The 16532-nt window shown below is 39.0% G+C and overlaps 2 protein-coding genes across 14 annotated transcripts in view; both read left to right on the top strand.

The window, feature by feature from the left end:
- efr3bb (EFR3 homolog Bb (S. cerevisiae)) overlaps positions 1-16532 on the top strand; it is a 1037141-nt gene that overhangs the window by 691375 nt on the left and 329234 nt on the right. The window lies entirely within an intron of this gene.
- Positions 1-16532, top strand: part of LOC147839450 (uncharacterized) — a 77040-nt gene that overhangs the window by 47766 nt on the left and 12742 nt on the right. For 6 of the 13 annotated variants that reach the window (XM_087298957.1, XM_087298958.1, XM_087298959.1 and 3 more), the window contains 5 exons: positions 391-459; positions 5817-5884; positions 6016-6649; positions 13216-13425; positions 13693-13911. In XM_087298957.1, the coding sequence (XP_087155083.1) occupies positions 391-459; positions 5817-5884; positions 6016-6646 (768 nt within the window). In that variant the 3' untranslated portion in view covers positions 6647-6649; positions 13216-13425; positions 13693-13911. Of the gene's footprint in view, positions 1-390; positions 460-5816; positions 6650-13215; positions 13426-13692; positions 13912-16532 lie in introns of those variants that run through there. The other 7 variants (XM_087298963.1, XM_087298964.1, XM_087298954.1 and 4 more) reach the window with 5 other exon arrangements.

Consider the following 16532-nt stretch of genomic DNA (forward strand, 5'->3'; position numbering starts at 1 on the left):
TAAGCCTTGTGACTAAGATTTTAAGTGAATTTAAACTATTAGGGCTCAAGAAATGATAAAATTAGCCACTTTAACAAAGAATGATTGTGTTTATTTGTTTAATAAAGACTCCATGATCTGTTATTTTACAGTTGATTATTGAATTCCTTTACCTCAATACTTGACAAAAAAACGTAAAATGCTGTTTATTTCAGTTTTATCATTGTTTTCATCCGTGCTTTAATATATTTTTGGGTAATTTTGTATATTTTATGCACTCAACTGTAAGATGTAAGTAAAATGATGAATTCTTTCCAAACAGTGTTACTACAGTTATCTTGTGAAATTATATTCATATCACAATATAGAAATAGCAGAAAAACTCAATATTGACATGTCTGTTTTTTCCAGTATCGTGCAGCCCTACCAGAGACTCAGCTGGAGTTAAGCAGGTCATTCCAGCAGGACGGCACATTAAAGGTAAAAGTTCTCGCAATTGATTTTGTACACATTTAAGCCACAAGCCTGAAATAGTGTGTTTAGGTAAAGGGGTGCAAATAGTGGATAGCTAATGCTTTACAATCATTGAGTCTCATTCACTAAACATACACAAAATATCATGCATAAAATAGACATTTAAAATAGAGGAATAAATCGTGATTAATCAAAAACTTTCGAATAATATTTATTCTAAATGTACAAGAACTAATACCACATATAGGCAATAATCATGTATGACTGGGCCTTATAAGCATGTTTAAAGAACCCTACATTTATTAATTAGATGCAGTATGTTATTTACAGGGAAAAGTGTTATTTTATAAGAACTTTTATAAAATTAAAATTTTATAAGTTTCTTTATTCTGTTGAACAGAAAGATAGAGTAAATGTATTTCAGGGTAAATTTGATTTCTCATGTCATGATCTCTTTAAGTGATGCAAAGCAGTAGCTATGTTTCCATTTAAAGATGTGAATTAGATTTATGTGCTAAATTGGAATATTACCTTAAACACATTTGCGTTTCCATCCAATAAGTCAAACAGAACCAAGGAGTCACTTCCTAAAAAAACTGACATTTATTTGGTAAATGTGTTTCCATCATAGTTTATGCACATTTATGTCTTGTCAGATAAAGTATAGAAGAAATATACTATTTGAACCCAAAAAATAACCCAGTCCGTCAGATGAAGAAGAGCTGGGGTCAGAGATTCAGTAAGAAAGTTTACTGAAAAAAGTTTGTAGATTTAGCAGCAGAAGCCAGCTTCAAAGGCCGCTCTGCTTACAGTCTCAAAACAACAACATTAACGTCATTAACTGTCACACATATAGATGTTGTAACCTGATTTGTTAAAAGGCTGCTCCAGAGTGTAATTTTAAGGCTTGGCTGTGTTTATAAGATGCAAAGAAGTGTGTGCTCATGCTTTTCTTGTAGAAAATCACATCATTTTTTAATATAACTTATTTTGATTATATACAGCTACTCAGCTAACATGAAAAGACTGTCAGATTTCCTAGTTCCTCTGAAAGGCCTGCCCTCAAGAAGCTTTGATTGGTCAACTGCATAAACTGGAATCTTTTCTAGGCTTTTCCGTGCTGATGGGCTGCACACCACCAGAGCTGGAGCTAAACTCCTATCGGACAACATATCCGGGATGCTTTATTCTGTCAGAATAGTTAAGTGAAAATTCACATTTTAGCTATATAGACTCTTGTTCATCCCACTTAAATCACAGTAATGCATATCTGCTAAATATGGTAATGACTCCACTTTGGCAAAACCAAACGACAAAGCAATGGCAAAAGCAAGCAAGAAGAGAAACTTTACAGAATGTGAATTGGAGGTGCTCCTGTCGGAGGTAGACCGGAGTTTGTAGAGTGGGAAAATAGAGTGGGAGAGTTTAGCTGACACGGTTAACGCAGTGGGGTCTAAACATCGCACTATGAGTGAATTAAAAAAAGAAATTGTAGGGATAGTTTACAGTTTGACCCAAAGAATGACCAGTCTGATAGATGAAGAAGAGCCTGAGTCAGAGATTTAAACAAATAAATCAAGTTTACTGAAGATAGTTTGCAGTTTCATCCGCAGAAGCCAGCTTTAACACTCGCAATGAGTTCCTAGGCCGCTCTGCTCACAATCACTAATCAATAACAATTATACTCTCACATAACGTCATTAACTGGGTCATACATATAGGTGTTCTAACCTGATTGGTTAAAACACAGATAGACTTGGAAAATTTCCACGTGGGGTTTGTGCGTATATTCTGAACAATATCTTAAGCATAAACATCAGACATCCCTTAGACCAGGGGTGTCAAACTCAGTTCCAAAAGGGCCGAAGCACTGCACAGTTTAGTTCCAACCCTGCTCCAACACACTTACCTGTAGGTTTTAAACAAGCCTGAAGGACTCAATTAGTTTGATCAGGTGTGTTTAATTATGGTTGGAACTAAACTGTGCAGAGCTGCGGCCCTTTTGGAACCGAGTTTGACACCTGTGCCTTAGACTGATTAGAGCTGACTCAAGACCTGTGAAACGGATCAACAATCAAATAGAACACACACACATAAAGTATAATCTGTTTCACATCCAAGGCTGAGTGTACTCTCAGCCGTCTTTATCAAAACTGGTTAAAATCCGGTATAATATACATTCAGGCAGTTATATTCTTACTATACAAAGTCTCTTGAATAAAAGTAGAATCACTTTAAAAGATTTAACCGTAAAAATAAATCACTTTAGACATTTTAGATAGTAATAACTACTAGAAATAACAATAGAAACAGTTGATTCCAGTCCTCAGCCATCAGTTCCACTCAAGGTCTCCGTGACCTCTGACCTAGTTTGGTGGCTTCTGAAAATAGTTATAAAGAGACAGGCAAATGCACTGAACATTCTTATATTAAGCAATGTGTTAACTTATTCATTAATTAAAATAATTTCATAGTTAAATACTCATTCAAATGATCAAATAATTATATTTAATAAAAAATTATGAGAAACAAGATGAGAAAATGATAAACGTTGGTCCATGATGAGATGGATTGGATAGCAGAAATCCGAATCCTTCAAAATGGTCCAATGTAAAGGTGGAGGTTAAGAGGAGAACAGCGCCACACCGTCAAAGTGAAGACCGAACAGGTGGGGGAACAGGGGATGCTCAACTAACATCCTTTGAGGAGAGAGTTGTCTCAATTGGTGGCGACACTTTACTGTTTGGAGTAGTATTTGTGTCTGTGGGAGACACAGATGTATTAGAGGGACACTTTGTTAGGGCGGTATAGCAGCACCTCTCTGCTTTTATTAAGGCAGGTCCACCGGCATTTCAGCTGCCAAACCACCCGCTGACCGAGTGCGAGAGTGGACATCATTGTATCTGTGCTCTTGGTCAGTTTGTAGGTTGTTGAGGGGGGTTTACAGCCACGTCTTCAATGGATAACCTCGGTCTCCTGATAATGCAGTTAAATAATTACGCTCAATGAAATAAAAAAACTTAGCTGGAATAAAGCAACAACAATTTTTATATATAAAAGCACATTTAAAAACGACCAAGGTTGACCAAACTGCTGTGCATAGGAGTGCTAAAGACAGAAAAGCAGACTATTTAAAAAAAAATAAAATAAAATAAAAAAATTTAACAAATAAAGCAATAAAACAGTGATCAAGGAGTTTTAAAAGCGAGAGAAAATAGATAGGTATTTAAAACAGACTAAACAAAGAAATGGAGAGGAAAAGTCTAATAATATTTTTAAATAAATTACTCACCAAGAAGCCACCCATGGCACCCTAACACCTTGGGGCCTTGAATGTCTTCTAATAAGACCAACACTGCCATTGCGTAACGGGGAGACTGACATGGAGGGATCCATTTTGCAGTATTTATAAGACACAGTCAAACACAAACATCCAACACGCACTAAAGTGTGAACACACATCAACAGTGATCAATAAAGGTCGAGGGGCTGGCGGCTGACAGACACAGAGTGAATTACCAGGCATATATCAGTGGCAGGCGGCGTGGTTCAGAATCCTTTAGACAGGCATGGGTCGAGGGCAGGCAGCGTGGTTCAGAGTCCGTGTAACAAGCGAGGGTCGAGGGCAGGCAGAAGACAACTCAGAGTCAGAAACAGTCCGGGGTAAAGCACAGAAGATCAGGCAGGAAAGACCGCTCAGTAATGCTGGCCAGGGCTAAACAAGACTTCGCACTGAACAGTGGTTTGAGTGTGGCTTATATAGGTGGCGTGGGTCATTACCGTGATTCAGTTCAGGTGTCTGCACAATCAGTCTAAGTGGATGATGTAATGCTAGAAGTCCGGGGATGGCGACCTCTGCTGGCCAGCGAGGGGAATGACTGGGACCGAGTCGATGACACATAGACTAATGGTTGTATACATTTGCAAATGCGTTTATATGTTCTAAATCACATATTTGGTATATATATATATATATATATATATATATATATATATATATATATATATATATATATATATATATATATATATATATATATATTGTGTCAATTAACCCATTTAATCAATTATAAATTAATAGCAATGTTTTTCACATGTGTTGGTGCGAAACTTTGTAGTGTGCAATTTAACATGATTGCCTCTAGGAGTCGCCAATGAAAAAAAACAAGCACACAAGAAATACACAAATGCCAAATGTGAAGTTGGTGTGGACCAACGCACATTCTCATGTTAATTTCATCGTTAGTAAATCCAAACATGAGCAAGAAATCTGCCGTACGCAAAGTTTTTGTGTGTATGCAGCATTGATACTTGAGGCACCAGGTCACTAGTACCTAAAGCACTTATCATAAATAAAATAATAACAGACAACAGTCTTAATGGACTCTGTCTCTCTGAAACCTGGCTGAAACAAAATGACTCTATTGGGTTAAATTAAGCAACTCCTTCAGGATTCTTATATAAGCATGAGGCTCGTCTGACTGGTCGTGGTGGTGGAGTTGCATCAATCTTTAGTGATATTCCTAATGTAATTAGAGAAACTGACTTATGTTTAACTCTTTTAAAGTATTGCCGCTTAATCTTATGCTTCCAGATATTATGAAAAAACACAAAAAAAGTTTTCTGATTTATTTCTGACTTACTAGTCAAAACTGATAAAATACTAATTGTTGGAGACCACAATGCTGATAATACATTAGGGCTCTCATTTACAGATTTACTACACTCACGTGGGATAAAGCAAAACGTTATTGATCCAACCCATCGCTTAAAGCATGCATTAGATTTATTTTTGTCTTATGGAATTGAGGTCATTGATGTAGACATTATACCACAAAGTGATGATATTACAGACCACTACCTGTTACTATTTAAACTGTGTTTACCTGAAATGAGCAGATCTGCAGAGCTATATTGTCCTGGTAGAACTATCGTCCTGTCCACTAAACATGAGTTTACAAATAACTTACCTGATCTTTCTTTATTTCAAAATGCAAACGCAAACAATCTTGATGTAGTAACAAGCAGTATGGATGCCATCTTTACTAACACACTAAATACTCTGGCACCCATCAAATTAAAAAAGGCTTGAGAGAATAAAAATACACCATGATATAATCATAAAATACTTCCACATCTGTCTCTTCTGCTTAGGGTGAACAAACCCTTAATACATTTATTCAAACAAAACTGCTTTAAAACGTTCTGTCCCTCGAGCATCCGCCTGTTGTTTGTAGCTTTAGCCTGCTAGCGCCGCTGGTCAGCTAAAGCTACCGACTTCTTCCATTCACTCTTTTTTTTGATTTACTGGCCTTGCTCTTCACCCTGTACAATGTCGCTTGTGTGTCTGTCCTTGAGTGCAGGAGAAGCATCGATGGAGGTGTTGGAGCTGGAGCTGGAAGCAGTGGAGTCCCAGATTCGCACCATCGAGGTGAGGTGGACGCGACTGCGGAAACAACGAGCTCTGCTTGTTGTACCTAACGCTAAGGCCGTCTCATCATCTAAGGTAAGTGGAAGATACAACCACATCACTCTCTCAACTTGGTGTGTTTCTCTGTATAGGACCAGCGCACCAAGGACGCGGCTCACCCAGGCGTCGTTCACGCCGACAACCGGCTACCACGGCCCCTGGGTGCAGCCAGGGCCAGGTCCCGGGGCAGAACGTCTCTGCCTCTCGTGTTCGAGATCTGAAAACCGCTTCTCCCCTCTCCGTGAGATGGGTCGCGATGTGGCCATCACCGGCGACTCGATCGTTTGCCACGTCCACGCCACCTCCTCCAAAGGTAACAAAGTACGCACTTTCTGCTTTCCTGGTGCCCGCATTAAGAAAATTTCTACACAGATACCTACTATCCTGGGCGCTGCCGAGAGCCCTGGTGCCATCTTCCTCCACGTGGGAACGAACGACATCGGGCTCCGGCAGACGGAGATCCTGAAGAAGGACTTCAGGAGCCTGATCGAGATGGTTCGACGTACCTCGCCCGCCTGCCGAGGAAATAAAAGGTTCAGTAGACTTTTTGCTCTGAATGAATGGCTATTAAAATGGTGTAAAGAACAGAAATTGCTCTTTGCTAATAACTGGAATCTTTTCTGGGAGCGTCCTAGGCTTTTCTGTCCTGACTGCCCGCACCCCAGTCGAGCTGGAGCTGAACTCCTGTCGGACAACATCTCCAGATTACTTCGCTCCATCTGACTAGTAAGTAAAATTTCACAAAATTCACGTTATAGCCACATAGTCTCTTGTTCATCCCACTTAAACATCAGTAATGCATATCTGGCTAACCCTATAGAGACTGTGTCTGTTCCTCGTATTATTAGATAAAGAAATAAACGTACTGTGTGCTAATAATCTATTAAAAATCAAACTAGAAAAAACTTTCGTAAAGCTCGGTCTCCTAAACATCAGGGGCCTCATGTATCAACGCTGCGTATGCACAAAAACTTTGCGCATGCCAGATTTCACGCTCAGAATCGCTCACGTTTGGATTTACTAACAATGAACTGAACGTGGGAATGTGCGCAGCTTCACGGCAGCTTTATGGCTGGCGTACGCACATTTTTTGTGCGTGTCTGTTTTATTTCCATTGGCGACTCCTAGAGGCAGTTGTGTTAAATTCCTCTCTACAAAGTGTCTGAGCCTTGCAATGGCAGCTGTATGAGACAGGTTCATCTAGCAGGTATAAGGTTCCCATACCATACATTTGACCAGCTAAACATTAAAGTACAATTTGCAGCGGTCGCCTGTTTTCCCAATGTAATCTGAGCGATCTACCGCACGCACATTGCTATAAAGACGCTATCTGAAGATGAATTCGCATGCGTGAATCAGAAACATTTCCATTCAATAAATGTGCAAATAAAATATGATGCTTATTGATATGAACTTATTGATGATTCCTACTTGTCTTTCTCGTGATAAATAGTTGGCAAAATCTGATATGTAGCGGGGGAAAAAAGAAGAAAGAGTTCATCAGACGCTGGATTCGAGCCGAGCTCATGCTCGAACGTATCAATTCATAATCACATGCATCTTACGAGTAGCGCCACTGAGACTGTTAAGGTCGCTGCAACATTTTACAGATATAAACCACATTATTTCTTTTTTTTAATGCACGCATGTGCGATGTTCAGACCCAACTGTGTTAACCGCATCAGCTAAACTCTCCCACTCTATTTTTTTCTTTTGTTGTTAATTCCGGAGATCAAACTTGCAAATAACACCGCTTTTCTCCGGTCTACCTCCGAAAGCAGCACCTCCAATTCACATTCTGTTCAAAGTTTCTCTTTTTGCTTGCTTTTGCCGTTGCTTTTTCGTAGGGTTTTTCCATTAGCATAGTCATTAGCATATTCATACAGGGGAGGAGGCAGGGAGGGGTTTTGTGCTCGTGCATGTTGCGCTCAGTTTCACATTCCTTTGGATGTACAAAAGAATATGCGTGGGATTCGGCGTACGCAGTGTTTCATACATCTGAATTTTTTTCTGCGTACGCACATTTACAGCTTTGTGCGTACGCAATGTCTTAGTAAGATTTCCACGCAAGTCTTCGTACATGAGGCCCCTGGTCACCAGCACCTAAAGCACTTATCATAAATGAAATAATAACCGGTAACAATCTTAATGCACTCTGTCTCACTGGAACCTGGCTGAAACAAAATGACTATATTAGTTTAAATAAAGCAACTCCTCCTGGATTCTTATTAAAAAAATGAGGCTCGTCAAACTAGTCGTGGTGGTGGAGTTGCATCAATCTTTAGTAATTTTCTTAATGTTAATCAGAGAAACAGACTTATGTTTAACTCCTTTGAAGTATTAGCGCTTAATGTTAAGCTTCCAGATATTATGCAAAAACCAATGTTATCTCTTGCATTAATCATCATATATAGACCCCCAGGACCCTATGTCAAGTTTCTAAAAGAGTTTTCTGATTTTATTTCTGACTTACTAGTCAAAACTGATAAAATACTAATTGTAGGAGACTTTAGCATCCACATAGATGACGCTAACGATACATTAGGGCTCGCATTTATGGATTTACTACACTCACTTGGGATAAAGCAAAACGTTGTGGGTCCAACCCATCGCTTAAAGCATACATTAGATCTAATTCTGTCTTATGGAATTGAGGTCATTGATGTAGACATTATACCACAAAGTGATGATATTACAGACCACTACCTCTTACTATATAAGCTGTGTTTACCTGAAATTAGCAAACTCGCTCCGATATTTAGCCCTAGTAGAACTATCGTTCCGTCAACCAAAGATGAATTTATAAACAACTTACCTGATCTTTCTCTATTTCGTAATGCACCCGCAAACTCATATGATCTTGATGTAGTAATCAGCAGTATGGATCCCATCTTTAATGGCACGCTAAATACTGTGGCACCCATCAAATAAAAAAAGGCTAGAGAGAATAAAACTACACCATGGTATAATAGTCATACTCGTGCGCTCAAAACAGCAACACGTGCCCTGGAACGTAAATTTAGAGGTCTTTAGAATTGCGTACAAAGACAGTATGTCCAGCTATAGAGGGCTCTAACATCTGCCAGGGCTGAGCACCTCCGCAAACTGATAGAAAATAATCATAACAATCCTAGATTTTTATTTAACACCATTGCTAAATTAACAAATAATCGGTCATCCTTGGAACAAAATGTTCCATCGCAAATTAGTAGTGATGACATCATGAATGACTTCAATTGTTTAGACAGAAAATAGGAGATGTTAAACTTTCTGCACCGCCTTATACTCCAAATCCTGCAAATATTTCACTGAATCATAATAATAACCTACAGCGCTTCAAAATCCTAGAACAGGAAGAGCTAGATAAAATTATAAATAGCTCTAAACCAGCTACGTGTATGTTGGACTCAATTCAAACAAAATTACTGAAAGGGATGCCACCTGTTATAGGAGAACCTCTTCTTAACATTATCAACTCTTCTTTATCATTAGGCCATGTTCCAAACTCTTACAAGCTTGCTGTTATTAAGCCTATTATCAAGAAACCGCAACCGGACCCCAACAACTTAGCTAACTATAGGCCTATTTCAAATCTTCCATTTATGTCTAAAATACTAGAAAAAGTTGTTTCTACCCAATTATGCTCCTTTCTGCAGATGAACAATGTTTTTGAAGTTTTTCAGTCAGGTTTCAGGGCTTACCACAGTACAGAAACTGCATTAGTGAAAATAACCAATGATCTACTCTTAGCTGCTGACCAAGGGTGCATCTCGCTATTAGTTCCGGTTTCTCTGAAGGTTTTTTTTTTTCATTCGCCTATCGGTGATGTTTTTCTCCTTCTCCGCTGTCGCCTCTAGCTTGCATAATTTGTGATCGGTAGAGCTACGTATCGATGAATTTGCTCTTCAGTGTTTGGACTCTCAGGGCCTACTTACACTATGCTATCTGAACTGTGCACAGGCCCGTTCCCCGGATCGTTTGAGAAGTGTGAGTGCGCTGAATCGGGCTCAGGCATGGTTTACTTGGCCGGCCCTGGCCCGGTTGGAAGAGGTGGGCCTGAGCGCGGTTCACTTGGGCTTTGCGCCAAAGCCCGAAACTGAAAGCGAGATGTTAATTTAAGGGACTGTTTCATATGGATTTATTAATCAATTTTACTGTTCAATGAACGCAAACTGCCATAGATTATTAAAGACGCAAACCCCTCACTGCACGACAGCTGCGCACCTTCAGCAGACCTTATTGCTGCAGCACGAGGGCTTTATGATTGTTTATGAGCGCTAAAAAGTGGCGGATCTGTTCAGCGAAATATCTGACTGCGTGTCACCGCATCCCTAAGGACTGTTTGGCGAAATATTTGACTGCATGTCACTGCATATCAAACGACTAAAACGATATAACTAGAGAATCTCCACTGTGCCGAGCGAGAGCGCTCACTGAACAGTGCAGCATCGATGACGCAAGCGTGCCCAGGCCCGATGGTAGTGTGAGTGCGGGCCGGGGAAGATAACTTAAAGAGCCCATATTATCAATGAATTAGGGTCATATCTTGGTTGTAAGGGTCTCCAACAACAGTCTAATATGCATGCAAGGTCAAAAAACTCTTTTATGGTCTTATAATATGAATTTATTTTTACCAAATTATCTCAGCGACTCCCATATGAATCGTCCAGTGATTCATTTGTTCTCAAACCCCTCCTTAGCACGAAGCTAATCTGCACTGATTGGACCGATGACAGTCTGTTGCGATTGGTGATTGGTTGACACTGACTGACTTCACAGACTCTGCTCTTTTCACAGATACACACACACACACACACACACACACATAGCCCTCGTCCTCACGCACACACACACACACAAACACACACATAACCCTCCTCCGGACGACAACACGCACGCACACACACTAACACACACACACACACATAACCCTCCTCCGGACGACAACGAACACACACACACACATTACCCTCCTCCACGGAGCGTAAACTAAGCGGCATGCGTTGCGTTTTTAACGTGGCTTTACACAGGATATGAGAATTTAGCGAGTTAACCTGAAACAGTACACGTGGTTATAAGTAACAAATCACAACTAAATACATTTGCAAGTTAGAGTAAATGAGGCAACAACTTTAATCGCACGTACTTACACTTGAGAAATTGAGGAAGAAACCGATCTGTCCAGACATATCCAGCAGTAAGTTACTCTTTACTGATCCTTCCTTTAACAAACGACCGATGAAGTATTCTTTGTAGCATGTAGTTTCCAGAAGTTTCCACTAGTTTCCAACTGCTTGGTTATAATGCTGAGATTTCATCTTTGGGTAGAGACTCAATAATATCCATCTGCAGTGTGACTTAATAAATATGTGCCCTTTATGTTGCACAAGGTTTAATTTCTCGGTTAAAAAAATGTAATTATACGAATGAACTAAAAATTCAACCATATAAGATTATACAATAAAACCAGTGACAAAATGTTCAGAAAAACATCCTGCTTATTGCAGGATGTATTGCAGGATCAGTAATGATTAAATCACACTGAACTGAGCTAAACTGAACTGAACTGAACTTAAACACTAAAAACTGAACTACACTGTTCCAGTTACTATGACCATTTATGTGAAGCTGCTTTGACACAATCTATATTGTAAAAGCGCTATACAAATAAAGCTGAATTGAATTGAATTGAATTATTGCACAAGACTTGTTTTTGGAATTAGTCCTTTAATCACTTTAAAAAATTTGTTAAATATCTATTAATGTAAAAATTGCAAAAGTAAGTAAAACTCTGACACTATTTGAGATAAATTATTCAAATCAACTCTAAAATTATGTCGCCCACAATTGAGGCAACTCTCTCCTCAAAGGGTGTTAGTTCAGCATCCCGTTCCCCCGCCTGTTCGGCCCACACTTTGACGGTGTGACGCTGTTCTCCTCTTAACCTGCACCTTTACATCAGACCATTTCTTTTTAATTCGTTCACAGTTCGATGTTCAGACCCCACTGCGTTAACTGTAATATTCTAAACTCTCCCACTGTTTTTTTTTCTTTTGTTATTAATTCCGAAGGACAAACTTGCAAATAACAGATTTTTCCGGTCTAACCCTGATAGGCGCACCTCCAATTCACATTCTGTGAAGTTTCACTTCTTGCTTGCTTTTGCCATTGCTTTCTCGTTTGGTTTTGCCAAAGTCGAGTCATTACCATATTTATAGGGGAGAGGAGGCTGGAAGGGGTTTTGCGCTCATGCACGTGCGCTCAGTTTTACGTTAATTCAGATGTACAAAGAGAATATGTTCACATGGTGTTTCATACATCTGAATTTTTCACTGTGTACGCACATTTAAAGCTTTGTGCGTACGCAATATTTTAGTATGAATTCAACATAAATCTTCGAACATGAGGCCCTTGGTCCACTCAAGGTCTCCATGACCTCTGACCTGGCTTGGTACATCCTCAAGGAAACAAATTATTTGACATACAGGAAAAGCTATCACACACATATCATTCCATAAGTACTCTGAAGAGGGATGAAACTAAGGTCATCATATAATCTAGACCACAGGTGTCAAACTCAGTTCCAAAAGGGCCGCAGCTCTGCACAGTTTAGTTCCAACCCTAATTAAACACATCTGATCAAACTAATTGAGTTCTTCAGGCTTGTTTGAAACCTACAGGTAAGTGTGTTGGAGCAGGGTTGGAACTAAACTGTGCAGGGCTTCGGCCCTCCAGGAATTGAGTTTGACACCCCTGATCTAGACTCTTAAACATCCAGGTATGTTCATAAGCATAAAGACATGAGAAATTATACGTGTTACTCCATCCTGAAGTGGACATCCATCAGAAAACCCACATCTTCCAAGTGTATCCTACTCAGTTGTGCACATAAGTTATATAATGCTCATTTTCCAAATGTATGCACACCTTAGCTTTACCATTAAGCGTTTTATATGATATTCCAAAATGCAGATAAAATAGGTGGATGGACACAGTAACAGTCTCACTGCAGTTCATTATATTATCACAGAATGTAATCGTCATTCTGACCTCAGACACCATTCAGAATGATTTTCAGAAAAGTGTTTCATGCTTATCTTTATAGTCATTGTGTTAGTGGTGTGAATGGTCCTTTAGTCAGACTATACAAAATATCTTGATTAATAACATGAAGGGATAACTTTTTTGTTTAAAAAATGTGACTTTATAACAAATGTACTACAAAAATCATCATTTTCATCAGTTGTGAGGATTGTCGCACCAGGCTGATGTCTGTTTTTGTCTGTGTTCAGCTCAGCACCACCTTCAGGATGGACAGATTCCAGTGGCACCACCTGGAGAAATGGACCTCGCCACCTATATATACAGGGTTTGTCATTCTCATCCACTATGAAATCATCTTTATCAACAAACATCAAATCAGTAGCAAATAAATTTTTTCAAGTGAAGCAAATACTATTCTATAATTATTCTATGAAGGTGAGGCAGTGGCGCAGTAGGTAGTGCTGTCGCCTCACAGCAAGAAGGTCGATGGGTCGCTGGTTCAACCTCGGCTCAGTTGGCGTTTCTGTGTGGAGTTTGCATGTTCTCCCTGCCTTCGCGTGGGTTTCCTCCGGGTGCTCTGGTTTCCCCCACAGTCCAAAGACATGCGGTACAGGTGAATTGGATAGGCTAAATTGTCCGTAGTGTATGAGTGTGTATGAGTGTGTGTGTGTGTGTGTGTGTGAATGTGTGTGTGGATGTTTCCCAGAGATGGGTTGCGGCTTTAGCATATGTTTTACACAATAGATTATTTAAGGTCTGAATGCAGAATGACACACCTGTATAAAAACTACCCTCACCTCCCAATGACCAGGTGCTTTATCTGACTCAAGCCGATGTGAGGAAGACCCCGTCTAGGATTAACCCACGTAAGGATGCAGGTCCTGATAACAAACCTGGCCGTCTACTTTAAGACTGTCCTGCACAGCTGACAGATGTCCAAACAGGTATTCAACACCTTGCAAAGACAGTCCACAACAATCATACGTGTACCAAAGAAATCATCTGTGCCCTGTTTAAACAACTACAGACCCATAGCACTGACTCCAGTCATGATGAAGTGCTCTCAGAGGTTATTCATGCACTGTATCAAGACCAGCCTCCCCAACACGCTCGATCTTTTCACACTCCATCAGTTTGCATATCGTCCAATATATATATATATATATATATATATATATATATATATATGTATGTATGTATGTATGTATATATATATATATATATATATATATATATATATATATATATATATATATATATATATATATATATATATATGTACACACATATATATTCATTTAATTTCATTTCATTTTCTTGTCGGCTTAGTCCCTTTATTAATCCGGGGTCGCCACAGCGGAATGAACCGCCAACCAGAAAGTTTTTACGCAGCAGATGCCCTTCTAGCCGCAATATATATATTTGCTTTGTTTTTTTCATTCATTCATTCATTCATTTAAAAAGCACATTAAAGCTGAGATACAACCTTTAAAGACCACGAAACTTCCCTGCCTCAGCAAGGTGTTTTCACACCTCTAGTTTGGAAAAAGTCAGGAAAGTGGGTGAGTCCAGCTCTATTTAGGTGGGAGTGTTGGGGGAGGGAAAGAGGAAAGGTTTTGCATAAAAAATGGGAGCACGCGCTGATTTTTACAGAGGCAAAACAAACACAGACGAAGGGGAGAAAGACGGTGACTGTGTTTACATGGACATCAGTAATCGAATTACTTTCCAAATTATTATTTTGTCGACTTGAACTGCAGTTTGGCACTTTCTCTTTCATTCAGGAACATGTCATGTATGCCCCCCCGTGACAAATGAGATACTGAATGCAAGGAACTGCTAGAAGAGTTGTTTTAATGGAATTTTTGATACCACACGGCGAATAGGAGGAAAACAAAAACCTCCACATTTCTCTGTAACTTAGATGCACTTGGTAGGTAACATAGCGTCAGAAAGCTGTGTGTGTATAGACTATCCTGTTTCAAAATGCGCCGAAAACCCTACACGACGGTAATAGTTTGATGAAGGTGTTTACATGCTTACTCTTGGAGAGCTGCATTTACAGCAGATCTTTCAGTCCATAATATTGTAGTAGTATGAACGTACTGTAAACTCAGTAACTAAATCATTTTGACTAAGGTGTGTCTTTAAACACTGAAAGAGTTCTGCTGACGATTCAAACTAACTTTGCCATCTAAATAAACGAACAAAGACCAATGATCGATCACTTACCAAATCTGTAGAGACAGGACAATCAACACGAACTGATTGGTTTGAATCAAGTCTTTCTCATGAATTTATGCTGCACACTCAGAGACGTCACAATGTACTAGCCGGAACAGCATCCACTCTCCAAGCTGGATTACACGCAAGGATCTAATCACCATGATGCAGCTTCAAAAATTAGTTTCAAACCTAACCCTAATCAATTTTCTCTTTTTGTTGTGAAATATGTGTGCCCTAATAGTGTTTTTAGCAGCGTGGAACACATATATGACGGTCAACATCTCAAAGAATGTTTTAGTGTTTCGTGACACTTTAAAGACGACAATAGAAGAGGACTTACCTCACAATCATCAGCACTTTTAATAGTTTATTTTACAGACTTAATGTTTATATTTTAACTATACTTATCTTGTGGGTACTGTCACTTTTAGGTGAAATTACTTCAAACTACATTAATAGTTTATGCACTGGCATAATATAAATGAATGCTGACATGTTAAATAAAGTTAACATGATTTTTTAAAATGGGATGTTGATAACAGACTGAAAGTACACTTTTTGTTGCAGTATTGTATGTTATAATAGTATTTTTTTCAGTGTTGTCTGTTTAAAAAGACTAAAAAAGCTTTTATGTAAAAAGCCACTTTGTTCAATGTGATTGAATTCTGCCTCATAAATTCATCATACATACATATACACATCTATGTTAATAAATATATTATATTATTATTAAAAATATGTCACCGGATAATGAATCCAATTAAACACATATTGGGAAATCTGAAGAGACATTAAGTTAAGCATCTCTTTGAGCAACTCTAATAGAGGGGTCATTTTTAAAGAATGGAAAAGGTTTATGTTGCCAACTTGTTCATTTCATGCACAGAAGTCTTGGTGCTGTCATTAAATATCACAGAAGCCATACAAACTAAATAAAGTAGTTTTATCGTAGGGTATACTCGTTTTTGCATCATTCTAATTTTAGTAAAACAAAAAAAAATTAATTTAAGTTATTTTGTTAATCTTACTTTTTTTCATGCCAAAATGTCCGCCACGTGACACTAGCGGCATCTAGTGGCTGTTCCCCAAATAACTGTCGCCTCTTGGTGTTTCTATGCTCTTTGGTAGTTGTACCGAGTCTTATTTAAGTTATTTATTAAATTACCCAATAAATTACATTTTATTAACGATTACCCCAACCCTAAACCAAGCGTCACAGCACTGTAAAAAATTATAGCTGCGGTGTGTAGCTGCAGCGGTATCCTATCTAGACTTGATCGATTCGCACTTCCGGCCAGCCGTGTATCCCATCTAGACAGCGACCTCCTGGCTGCTTCTG

Source organism: Danio rerio, chromosome 20, assembly GCF_052040795.2.
Source record: "Danio rerio strain M-AB ecotype USA chromosome 20, GRCz13ab, whole genome shotgun sequence".
NCBI lineage: Eukaryota > Metazoa > Chordata > Actinopteri > Cypriniformes > Danionidae > Danio > Danio rerio.